The sequence below is a fragment of the Lipomyces arxii genome (genome assembly GCF_038497795.1).
Source record: "Lipomyces arxii strain Phaff 12-163 unplaced genomic scaffold V1512scaffold_4, whole genome shotgun sequence".
In the NCBI taxonomy this organism is placed as follows: domain Eukaryota; kingdom Fungi; phylum Ascomycota; class Lipomycetes; order Lipomycetales; family Lipomycetaceae; genus Lipomyces; species Lipomyces arxii.
Genome location: NW_027117703.1, coordinates 240,618 through 253,171, shown reverse-complemented (window position 1 = coordinate 253,171; position 12,554 = coordinate 240,618). Strand labels below are relative to the sequence as shown.

General features: G+C 42.6%; 5 protein-coding genes across 5 annotated transcripts; 3 read left to right on the top strand and 2 right to left on the bottom strand.

The window, feature by feature from the left end:
- Window positions 1-190: 190 nt before the first annotated feature.
- V1512DRAFT_205368 (TLD-domain-containing protein) lies at window positions 191-1,055 on the top strand (the record flags this gene model as incomplete). The annotated part of the gene is made up of 2 exons (XM_066913357.1): window positions 191-858; window positions 908-1,055. 2 exons carry the CDS (start codon window positions 191-193, stop codon window positions 1,053-1,055), a joined length of 816 nt encoding a protein of 271 aa, XP_066772517.1.
- Window positions 1,056-1,509: 454 nt separating this feature from the next.
- Window positions 1,510-4,187, top strand: V1512DRAFT_260082 (beta-lactamase-like protein). The gene is made up of 2 exons (XM_066915767.1): window positions 1,510-1,807; window positions 1,865-4,187. Exons 1-2 carry the CDS (start codon window positions 1,653-1,655, stop codon window positions 4,101-4,103), a joined length of 2,394 nt encoding a protein of 797 aa, XP_066772516.1. The 5' UTR covers window positions 1,510-1,652; the 3' UTR covers window positions 4,104-4,187.
- A 299-nt stretch (window positions 4,188-4,486) lies between these two features.
- V1512DRAFT_252131 (uncharacterized protein) lies at window positions 4,487-5,077 on the top strand (the record flags this gene model as incomplete). Its single annotated transcript, XM_066914701.1, has 1 exon — window positions 4,487-5,077. The coding sequence occupies one exon, from the start codon at window positions 4,487-4,489 to the stop codon at window positions 5,075-5,077; it is 591 nt and encodes a 196-aa protein (XP_066772515.1).
- A 215-nt stretch (window positions 5,078-5,292) lies between these two features.
- V1512DRAFT_246539 (armadillo-type protein) lies at window positions 5,293-9,084 on the bottom strand (the record flags this gene model as incomplete). Its single annotated transcript, XM_066914436.1, has 3 exons — window positions 5,293-7,496; window positions 7,547-8,939; window positions 8,992-9,084. 3 exons carry the CDS (start codon window positions 9,082-9,084, stop codon window positions 5,293-5,295), a joined length of 3,690 nt encoding a protein of 1,229 aa, XP_066772514.1.
- A 2,476-nt stretch (window positions 9,085-11,560) lies between these two features.
- V1512DRAFT_252129 (uncharacterized protein) lies at window positions 11,561-12,415 on the bottom strand (the record flags this gene model as incomplete). The annotated part of the gene is made up of 1 exon (XM_066914700.1): window positions 11,561-12,415. One exon carries the CDS (start codon window positions 12,413-12,415, stop codon window positions 11,561-11,563), a length of 855 nt encoding a protein of 284 aa, XP_066772513.1.
- Window positions 12,416-12,554: the final 139 nt, after the last annotated feature.

Genomic DNA, 12,554 nt, shown 5'->3' with positions numbered 1-12,554 from the left:
ACTGAGGAATATGCCCACATTGCCTCAACCAGCTGCTACGGCAGACCACAATACGCCTTCTTTTGCGGACACGATACGGAATACTATCCGCCGACTCTCGTTTGATCTTACTAGTGGTGGTAATCAAGGCGATAATTACAACCACACACCGCACCACCACCATGACTTCCATGACCTCGGCAGTGAGGACATGTATGAAGATACATTTGAAGACGATGATGGTGAATCACAAGTTCCGAGTATAACTCACGCGCGAACTGCACCACCCTCTACGGGAGGAAATAACACATCTCAAACCGCATCTGTGAGCCACTCGGCCACAACATCACAACTGTTCGCCCCACCGCCATTGACTCCATTGTCGTTAATTGGCTATGGTGAACGCACTAAGAATAAACTACTCACAAAAGCATTGGCTGAAGAAATTCGGCATCTTTTGCCTCTAAGATTACAACTTTATGATACATGGCGGTTATGTTACAGCTTGGAGCAGCATGGAGTGTCGTTGCAGACCTTGTACATGATGAGTGCTCCCCCACGGACGGCTTCTAGACCGGGATATGTTCTTATAGTTGAAGATAAATTGGGGGGTATTTTCGGTGCATATATGAATGAATATCCGCACCCGTCTCGAAATGGTCGGTATTACGGCAACGGGGAGTGCTTTTTATGGAAAAGCAAGCTCATCGTTTCGAGTCTTCCAGGTAGTGAAAACGCGTCCACAACATCGCTCTCTGGATCTGTTTCAGACAGTGCATCGACAAAATCGGTCAACATCCAATTTAAAGCTTTCCCATACACTGGCGTTAATGACTATATGATTTTATGCGACTCTCACTATGTTTCAGTGGGCGGAGGGTATGTATTACTGCTTGATTGTGCAACTTTCATGCTAACACAATCTCAGGGACGGAAAATATGGACTGTACATTGACGATAGGTTTGAAAAAGGTCTCTCAAGCAGTTGTCCCGCATTTGGGAATGAGCCATTGAGTGACGCTGGTCAAAAATTTGACATTGTCGGAGTGGAAGTTTGGCGGATTTCAAACTTTTAAGTGTATTTGAAATAAATTAGGCATTCTAATCTATGCACAATGGCTTTCATATCCTCAGCATGATTCATTTACTACTAAACAGCTTTTTTTAAATTTGAAGCAATGAGATACGCGCATACCAGTTTTGATATTGTGCAGCAAGTTTGTTTTAGATTTCATCAAAGGTGGAAATGGTTTGCTTTATGCTGTGGCCATGTCCGCTTATTGTGTTGCAATTGAAGCAGTTGCATAATTGAAAATTTGTTATAGATGAAGGTTTTGTACAAATAATACGGTTAGCTATAAACTATACCGGTTTTAGTGCTTTAGTCTGTATAGATAATCGTAGCAAATTCATATTTTCTGTAAAAGTTATATAAATGGAAGAATTTGATCATTGATATTTGGTACAAGGCCCATTGTAATGTACAAAACTAAAATATATTTTGGTGTTGAAAGTACCAACTACGAAGAGGTCTTGAACTACTACTGTGAAGAAGTGGATCGTTAGACCTCTACAGTCCACCATTGAAGGAGGTGGTTAGTACTGTTCAAGCGGTTATTAGACGTGATATCAGTGATGTTTGCATTTTGATAGAATAGCTAAGAAGATATACAATGTTTACATTTACTGCGCTGCTTGGTGCTGCCTCGTCAGAGAGCACGACACTAGCATCGCAGTCGCTACTCACATTCGACCAAAATGTACGAATCCTGGTCGACGTAGGTTGGGACGACCAGTTTACTGTTGAACTGCTAGCAGAGCTTGAACGGTACGGAGTTTGTCGTGCTAAATACAAAAGAAATATCATCTGACTTTTGATCATTAGTTTGACTCCTGTGATTGATTTGATCGTACTAACTCATGCTACAATCGCGCATCTCGGGGCATATGCTTATGCATGTAAGAAGTTTATTGGATTCAGTGCAATTCCGGTATATGCCACACTTCCGGTAATTAATATGGGCCGCATGGCGACAATTGATGCGTATTCAACGGCCTGGTTCACGTCAACATCAGGATCAGGCTCGCAACGGTCAGAAGATTTAATCCAAAGTGCAGATATTGACGCTATTTTTGACAAAATTCATACTTTGAAATTCTCACAGAAATTAACGCTGACCGGGAAGTTAAGTTCGCTAAAGTTGACACCACACAATGCAGGACACACACTGGGAGGAACGCTATGGCGACTACAATACGGTCAAGAAGATGTTGTCTATGCTGTCGAGTGGAATCATGCTGGCGAGCGTCATTTAAGTTCATCGGTCTTAACATCTCCAGATCATATTTCAAGGCCAAGCACATTTATATTAGGCGCTCGCACTGGAACCGCAATTCGCCAGCGAGATGATGTTTTAGTCACTGCGATACGGCGCAGTCTGGACCGTGGCGGAAATGTTTTGCTGCCGACGTCCACTAGCGCGCGTGCATTAGAACTGTGCCATTTACTTGATGCAGTATGGAGCGAAAGGAACGTCAAAGCCCCACTGCTATTTGTATCTCGAGTTGGTTCTCGAACTTTAGCATACGCAAGGTCCATGCTCGAATGGATGTCACCTTCAATTGTAAGAGAATGGGAAGATAAGGGGATTTTACCTTTTACATTTCGCACTTTGAAAATCCTGTCATCGGTTGACGATATTGATGACTACTCGGGCCCAAAAGTGGTACTAGCCAGCGGTCAGGATCTGGAATGGGGAGTTGGGCGTGAAGTATTTGCAGAATTGTGCAATGATCAGAAGAGTATGACTATCTTTACACAAGACGCCGACAAAAAGTCACTGGCCGGTACTATTCTTTCTAAATGGGCGTCGTCACAAGCGGCGAACTCAAAAGTTGTCGTTCCATCGTATAGTTATATACAGCACGCTGAGCAGATAATGATCCGGAAGAGTGTGCCACTCCAAGGTGAAGAGCTTGACAACTATTTGCTTGAAGAAAGGACAAGAAAGGCCTTGGCAGAGCGACAATTAGCTATCGATCTAAAAAATCAGTCAATTCTTGAGCAGGAAGATTCCGAGAGTGAGGGTTCAGAGTCCGAAGACGAGATTGAAGAGGGTAATGGGGCCGATGCTTCGGCAGATATCTTTTTACTGACACAGGATAATGATGTTTATGACTACGACGTTCGAACCGCAAAGTTGGCGAGAAACCGCATGTTTCCTTACGTTCCTCGGCGAGTCAGAAAAGATGCTTATGGAGATGTAATCAAGCCAGAAGATTTCATGCGAGCCGAAGAAAAAGTTGAAGACTTGCCGATGAGCACTCGAAAAGAAGATGATGAAGACAAAGGGGTTCTCGGGTTGAAGCGGAAATGGGCTGAAGAGCGGGAAGAAGAGAAATCAGTTGTTGTTCCGAGCAAGACAGTCATCGAGTACAAAGACATTGACGTGCAATGTGAGATCACATATATCGATTACGAAGGTCTAGCAGATGCTCGCTCAATTGAAATGATTATTCCTCAAATCCAGCCGCGCAAATTAATCTTGATTTCCGGCACCTCAGAGCAAGCTGGAGCGCTGGCGAGCACGCTGCGGCAAGCCGACATACAAGATGTGTATATCCCGTCGAATGGACAGATTGTCAATACAAGTATGGACGCAAACGGATACTCTGTGACTTTGTCGTTAGATTTTGCGCACGAACTAAAGTGGCAATCCGTAGCATCGGGCGAGTATACCGTCGCTCAGTTTAGAGGGAAGATCCAGGCAATTTTCAACGGTGACAACGCCAAGAAGGCTGAAGACTTGGAAAATCTTATTGACGAGCCAGCACCAGTGCAGGATTTAGTTGCGTCTCCACTGTTGACGAAGCACGATATGGCAGTAGCATCATCGCAGACCAGACCGTTGTTTGTTGGAGACGTACGATTAGCAGAGCTGCGAAGAAGACTTATGACCGAAGGCCACTACGCTGAATTCCGCGGAGAGGGCGTTTTACTTATCGATGGTCACGTAGCAGTACGCAAATTAGAGAGCGGGAATATTGTGATTGAGGGCGGTGTCAGTGATGCGTTTTACAGCGTCCGAAAGTCGGTCTACTCGTTCCTGGCTCGAATTGTTTAAAGCTCAAAAGTTTTTATTTATGATCATGTGAGTCCGTTATATTATGTACTATAGAGATGCAATTACACCTGATTTGTTACACTTTTTTGTAAGAAAGTAGTGGGAATAAGGGACTTGTTTCGTCGTTTGCCCTGCGGTGAGAGTTAGGGCTGAGTTTTGGTAAAAACACGCAGCAAAACTCCGTTGAGCGAGTTTCGCCAGCAAATACTAACTTTGTACAGTAGTTTTTAAAGTTTAATTTGTGCCTGATGACGCAGGTTTGACGCGTCTGCATCGCTGTCTCAGCCACAAACTGGGGCGCATGCCGCATTATATTTATATATAATAGTGGGGTACCGCCAATCGGTCTAAGGAGCCCTTAATTGTTTGTATTGATCAAGGCCATGCTCGATTTCCTATTTAAACATCCAAAAGCAGCAGACGCGTATGATTTGGTTGCTAACTCGCCCTCAGTCCAGTACCTGGCTGATGCAGCCGAGTCGGCGGCCAAAATGGCGCCTGTGAATGTGCCTCTGCCGCCTCGAGAGACCCTGATTCACAGACTGGTTTCACCAATACTAACCACTCTGGCGATAATTATTGTCGGAGCTGTTGTGTGGATTTTTGTAAGAATCGTACAGTGTATATTACTAGCTGCAGACTCGGTCATGACCAAGACAGACATCAAAGTGTCGAGTAAAGGAGTTAGTATTCCTGTCAAAAATATCCCTCACGAAGAGTACGTCGATATTACTCGACGTGGTGTTATGAGTGCTTACAAGAGATTTGTGGACACTGCAGCAGGTAGCTTCACTAGTTCACCTAGTGTGAAGGAAAGCAAACCAAAGCGAAGTCATCGACATACAGGAAAACGAATGAGGAAGCGGATACATGGGTATTATCACGACTCGTCGTCAGAGTCGGGCAGTGACACTTCGGAAAACTCATATTTCGAAAGTGTGTACGAGACCTATACCATAAAGAAAGAAGACTAGTAAATACAAATGGCGTTATTATAATATTAAGCTGCTTTAACAATGATGATATTTTACGATTTACGAATTTACACACATTGTGTCATCTATAATTTATATATTGAATTAACCATCAAAAACCATGCACTTTTATCAGTCAAGTTTGTTTTTAGGCACTCCCATATTGTACAACAATTTAGTTCTCTGTCAACGATAAACTTTCATCTCGACGCATTTTAGTTTTCTCCAAACAAATCGACTAAAGCGCCGCCAGACAACACGTTCTCAACAGCACTATCCTGCTCGACTGCTTTTCGCGATACGGCCCATCGCGCGGCCTGTTTGCTTTCGCGCTCCTTCTTGACTCTCGCGATCCGACGCTCGACCTCGCCCTCTGGAACATCAGGTACCGCCTTCATCACTGTTAAGAACTCGAGCATGATGCCGCGTTGCTGGCGCAATGTTTTGACACTCGCAAGTTCACGCTCCAAAGCAATAATCTCTTCGCCAGAGATTCCTGGTAAGATCTGATGCATTTTCCGAAATGGACGGTCGTACTTGCCGCGGAGCACGGTGTACACTAACGTAAGCACATAAGACGCTTCTCCAGCAACATCAGCATAATACGAATCGCGTAGAACTGTTAAGCAGGCAGACATCACATAATCACACAGAAAATCATCAACCTCGTCATATCTGCCAATGATGAGTGGTGCTATTTGTCGTAAAATCAACGCACAAGCGTAGCTGCATCGAGTGTCTCGGATCGTGAAAAGTCGCGTACAAAGCGTTAACACCGGTGCTAGAATCGTCGGATGCGTCAATACGTACGACCGCAAATCAGCGGACTTGCTGTTTTTGTCAAACAGGCTTTCTTGACCCATTTCAGCGGCAGAGTGTGGTGAGCTCTTGGTAGGCACCGGACCCACGAGGTCAATCAGCAGCCGGTCGACGACGCTTGAAAACTGTCGTAAAAGATACTCTTCCATCATTTCTTCCGAAAGTACGTCATCTTCTTCAACAGTTCCCACCAGACCTCTTCTAGACAAATCGTCCCAGTGCTCTGAGATCACACGCTCCAACTGCGACAGTACTGGAGGTAGAAAATCTGCAAGAAACAAGTCCCTTAAACTTGGAGGACAGTTTTTGACCGTCGGCCGGACGACTAATGCAACAAGGTGCTTCCATGTATGCAAAGAAATACCCTGCGGTTGACCAGCTACAGCGGCCCATAACGTCGATCCTATACCTGGAATTTCGTACATTGTACTCTCAAGCTGGGTGATGGATCCCAACGCTAAAAACGCATACTCACGTGTATAACGGAGCATTCTTCCAAGAGCATCTGCAAAATCACGAAGTGTTTGCGCTGCTCTTACACTTTCATCAACAAACTCGTCACGGCTCTGGAGCGAAATGCCAACTTGCCAAAACCTCTCAGCACACGAGTCTTTAACAAAAGATCTCACCTCAGCCGGCAAATCGTCCCAGTTTGCAGGATTGTGATACGCTTCAATCTGTGCAACTAATTGTAGAATGTGGGGAAGAATGGGCTGCACGCGTGGCTTCCAAAGCTCCAGCAGTGCCAAATACTCGTCCGAGGTGTGCTCAAGTCTCTCTATGGTGTATTGAATGAAGATCCTAGTAGCACGAATAGGGAACAATGCTGCCCACTGATCCTTAAGTTTCTCTTTCAACCGCCGACCCTCTTCGTCGATTGGGGTAGCCAGCAGATCAGTGCTGGCATCAACGCCTCGTGCGCGAAAATAATTCGCAATCTCAATAATTCCAACACGTTCCATGAACCACGGCAGCTCCGACAAGCCCTTCATTGTACTTTCGTCGGTCCAACGATTCAACACAGGATCGACAATTTTTGCAAAACAATCTGCTTTGTTGGGTGTACTTGACCTCTGCGACACGACCAAAAGAAACGACAAGAAAGACACAATCTCATGGTCTGATAAAGTAGCGGATGTAATGATTTCATTAATGATCCGTTCCAGATCAGGATATACTTCCATTAATGTTTCTGGCATCAAGTACGCTAACCGATTAAGTTCAGTGTCGCAGTTATTGCGAACATCTCGAATTAGTTCCCGCGTCTCGTCAGTAGCATTAGGAGGATACGCAAATGTACAGGCCCGGAGAACTTTTTCTAAAACCCGGAACATAGTCTGAGACACGTGCGCCATGAGAGGTGCAAACTGCACTAGTGTTTGAATCTGCTTTCGCAGCAGTACAGGATCTGTGACATCCATTGATATCATTCGATCGCACAGTCTTTCAACAATTGGGTTGAGTGTCGTCAGTACCTCATCTCTGTCGGACTCTTTGTACCAACTTTTCCACCGGCTGACGCCTCGAAGTGCGGCATCTACCACAGCAAATTGCGCATATGCAATTAAAAACAAAGGATCTTTTTGCAAAGTCTCCGACGCTGCAATGGTTAGTCAATGCTACCTTGATACTAAAGTCGACTATACATACATTCGCTAGAACGCCATCCATACCATGAAGAAAAAAAGCGATCAAGTCTCTGATCAATCCATATCAAAGAGTCAACAGGAAGTCTGCAAACTATCAATCGCGCAATGTCACTGATAAATCGCTTGTAGTTTCCAAGAAATGCATGAACCTCTGGGACCGAATCAAAATCCATGTCCAAATACCGCTTCGTAATTGTCGGTTCCTCTATTCTTTCGTACCTAATCGATCTGTCTGCGGTAAGCTCAAGAAGACAAGGCAACAAGGCGTTAACCTCGGGAAGCCTTGCCAAAGCCTCGACTCGAAGTATTGAACACCAAAATTGTAGCGACAAGCCAGATATTATAAGACTTTCATGTTGAGTCGTTGCGAATACTAATTCTAGGTATCCCTTCAGATCCGTCTCTTGCGGTAGTCTATTTTTCATATCTCCAGAGACATTCAAATATTCGCCAAGCCCAACAATCATTTCTACCAGCTTCTTCAATAAAATATAAGAATCTTCATCAAAGTCATCAATATCCATCTTAATATCTGCGTAAACCTGCGCCAACGTGGATATACCTGACGGCATGAAAACTGCACCAATAACAGCAGCAAAGTCTTTGTAGTCCGAAAATGACCGTGTGAACAGAATATGGAGACAATCGGTAGCTAATGTTTTGACCTTGATGTTATCAATTGTTAAAGCTTGACTGATTCGGTTTAACAAGTCAGCTTCTCGAATAGCACTTGGAAGTGCCCAGATCAGACATGTTTTTAAACTTTGGAGAACTTTGATTGCAAAGCTTTCAGTCTCTGAATCTTGAGCGCCTCGATCCAAGCATTCTCCAAGCAACCGCGACCAGCGAATAAGCCACCCCTCAGTTCCAAATCTTAATCGAGTTATTTCTTCATTCCTGGTATCGTATTCTCTCTGTAAAACGCCTTCGTCTGTGAGTACTTCAATACACTGTGCTGAAAGGGTGCCGGCTCGTTTGCCTGCAACTGGATCATCTAGCATAAACACATCCTCAAACAAAGTCCTGAATATAGCCAACGACATTTCTCTTGCTGCCGGATTAAGATTCCACATTCTCACCAGAATTTCGTCCATATCTGCCCACTCACTTGGTCCTGATCCCCAAGACCGGGTGGCCACAGATACCCAAAGAGTTGCAATTTTTTCTCTCAAGTAGTACGCGTCAGTAGAACGAACACGAGTTGCCAGTTCAACTACCCAGTTTCGTAATGCAAGTTGTCGTTGTAAATCATAAGACGCATAGTGCTGTCGAATAGCATGCTCTAATAAAGACAGACCGTAGTGTCGAACCTGATCTGGTCGTAGTGGTTCACTAATGGCACATTCATAGCCCCAAAGTGGAGCTTCAGGCTCATTTTTCACAGTATCTAAAAACTAAAGCAAACTTGTTACTTACGAAATCTCGTAAAACTTATGACAAACGTACTTCTTGTGCTTGCCTTCGCGCATCATTATCGACTGTGGGATTGTGAATGGTGAGAAGCGCCTGTGAGATGCGCTCAAGCGCGGCGCTCTCCATAATTTAAAAAACTCTTTGTCTTTAAATGCACTTGTTAACTTCTTAAATGCTAGTAAAGTCTTGAATTTGGGAAAGACTTCGATCCAAAGCACGAACTTTACACACTGTAGTAGCTGTCCGCCTCGAGCTGACTGCTAAAAACAAAAGTATTTTGAAGGGGTTTGTGCAGTCGCGTGTTTTGCGTATTTGACCCCGTTTTAACTCGCGTATTCTAAGATCTCGTTTATATAAGCTAGATATAAATCTAGGCGATACATATAATGTCAATAAATATACATATCTATATAGATAGAATAAAATTCGTTTTAGCAAAGTATGTTTACTATGTAAATACTAAATGCGCGGTCTCGAGACAGATAAGAGAGTGATCTACTCTTCTCTTCGTCAACAATGATAGTCCAAGCCTGTAAACGCAATATTCTCTGACCTCGGTACTGCTCAAACAATATATAAAGTCAAATTCATGCAGACTAGTCCATTAAAATACCTGCTACACTACTCTAAAGAACAACCATGCTGAGACGCGAAAGTCACGTGAAAACCTCACTGTAGATTAGATCTTCACATAAAATTGTAAAATACCTTTATAGCATTCCGAGAAATGTTTTGATGATATAAAGCCAAAAGTATGAAACCGCTGCTTGCATTTTTCAGTCGCCTTTGTGAGTGACGGGACAGGGCACTCTATAAATCGTGAGAATAAACGTTAGCAAAAAGATAAATTCAACGCGTTAAAACACAAACAATAAACGATTGTACTATTTTGATCGATTTTAGTTTGATGGAAGAGATTTTTTTAGAACAGATTCAATCTCACAAAAATACTAACTTCCGATGTATTAACACAGAACCTATTATAATTACTTCAAGAAACCTCTTTACGCGACATAATTCCTTAAAATCCAATATAATTTATTACTTTATTCTCACTCGCTATATGATTAACTAAAAGACTTTACATCCTTTTTTCAGCAGTAATTGAAGTTAAGGGAGACTCATTTTGTTCAATTTTTCTTTCTCATAAGGTTTTAACGCTTTTCCAACAGACACATAAATTGCTCTATATAAAGCATATCAGGCGCTTTGTACAAGGCAGATCTTTCGTATGGTAAAGGTTTCAGTTTAACTCTATGCCTATCCATCACACTAATAGCGCAGAAATGTCTGAACCCACTGACTTTAGATACTGATAACAAACATGGGAGCTAAATCATACTGCTTATCATTACAACCACTGTACTCGCCATACTTTAATTATTTACGAGTTTGATCGTCATCACGATTTTTCATTGCTGAGTTGATGGGGTGTTACTTAGAAGTGTATTTACGATGCGATTTGTCAACTTAGCCAGTCTCTCATTTCCGTAAAATGACTTCATCATCAATGCTAAAGTGAGAGCAAAAAAATTGAATAAATACCTGTTGTGTTTCCATGAATGTTCTTCAATCGCATTTGACTCACTTATTCTTAGGGTTTAACGATAGAGTCGAATGCTGGCTAACCTACTTTTTTAGATTCGAGGTAAGGCTTAGTTCATTACTGAACCGATAAACACAGATTCATTTTGCCATTTCAAATTTTCACGTTTTGGTTTAGATGAGTAAATTGTCTTGCGAAATAAGTGTAAAAAGCAGTACGAAAAGTCAATTAAGTTCGGCGCTAGTGCTGTTGAAGCTGATCTGCAAAAGTAAGTACCCCTCCCTGAATATTACGTACGGGCCCGTACGTCCATACAGTCTGCGAACGCTTATTCTCACTGCTTTGGATCTAGTTAGCCACTAAAATCATCAAAGCAGGATTGTTGCTTCACATCATTCATCAGCAAGTGATTTCATGAAAAATTTAAAAAAAATAATATGTTTGCTTAATTTTACAAATAACTTATACATCATAGTATAGAACGAACTGAATTTGGTGCCATATACCTACAATAGCCAGACTTTTACAAGCCGAGCACATAGCAAGTGCATTAATACTGAAAATCAGTTTAATGATATTGAAAATATCCCAGGCACCGGTGACTTGTGACTAATGTCAGTTGCGGTAACTTTTTCAAACTTTGCCTATAGTTTTCTGTCAGTCTAACTAAAACTTCGCCACACATTAAGTCAGCATATCAGTATTCAGAAATATTCAAAGGTTTTTCCCTGGTTGGGTCGACCAGTACGCTCTGTCTGAACAAGTTTCGGTTGTCTCCATGCCCAATTTAGCCAAAGTTTGAGTCGTCGCCAACTTTTGCGCTGTCCGAATTATAATCTAGTGCAACTATAGTGTTAAATACTGCAAAAGACAGCTGGGTCTCTAAATACGTATGTGTTTCCATCACGCTCCCCAAATTGTGGGTTCCAAAATGCACTGAACGAAATTGCGGTTGCGTATACTTCTTGAAGAGCCAACCCTATATGAGCTTTTGTGTCACAAAAAGAAAGCTCGCCTCCTGCTTCTTTAACCCTTGCCTTCTCGCGAAGCAGGTAATCAAGCCACTGGCCATATTCGTGACCAATCATCTACTGTACCTAAAGCATTTTCTGGCGCTACATTGATATATGCTTCTTTAATGTCTTCCGGATCATGGAAGAAGGACGAGTTAGACAAGCCGAGAAACCAGATATTTTGAAGCTTGCTTCCGAAATTATCTGAGAATGATTTAGAAAAGATCCGGACGTGCAAAAATGGGACATGAACACGCAGCAAATCATTTGCAGCCTTGTTTCTAAACCCGTATTTAAAACTTTCCGTTGTTCCAGATACAATCTCCCAGTTCAATGGAACTGTGACAGTTTTCCAGTACAGCCATTCGCCGTCATTATTTGTTACAATACGATGCATCTCGGCATCAAGAGAGGTATCGCTTGGAGGCTCTGTGACGCTAGAAAGTGCTTTTGCTAGCTCGCTATGAGTCTCCTGATTTAATAGATTTGCATGATTGGTTATAGTAAGCGTTTCCCAGTATCTTGCCCTGAAATTCCAACTAATGCTTGCGCCACCATAAACAACTTCCTGAGAAAGATCGATACTATTGTAGTTAAATTGAAACTTGGGCAAAATGTAATACGTCACTGTTTGAGGCAGATAGGTGCGAAAACTAAAATCGACACAGGTTTTTGAGTAGAACAACTCAACAACTATGGAATCAGACTCGTTCACATGGACTGCATCGTAGTCATTATAGTCATATTCTGTAATTACAACTGACAGTACCGCTTTGAGCAGTTCATGAAAGCCTTTAATGACAATAGGGATTGTTAACGTTTTATTTGCCGATACGCTCCCAGTCGTATAGCTTGCTGAATCTAAAGTGGGATTTTTTGCAAAATTGGCGTAATACATGATGCAAACTGCCCACACACCAATTGGCTCAGCAAAAAGTTTTGGAATAGTACCTTTTTGTTCGCAATTGTTGTTCCAGAAATGAAGCAGACAGACAAAAAAAGCCCGGGTTGTTTTCAATATCTATACCAAAAGCAAA

Coding starts and splice junctions, on each gene's coding strand:
- V1512DRAFT_260082 (XM_066915767.1), top strand. CDS start 1,653: ATGTTTACATTTACTGCGCTGCTTGGTGCTGCCTCGTCAGAGAGCACG. Junction 1,808..1,864: donor CTGCTAGCAGAGCTTGAACG/GTACGGAGTTTG, acceptor TTTGATCATTAG/TTTGACTCCTGTGATTGATT.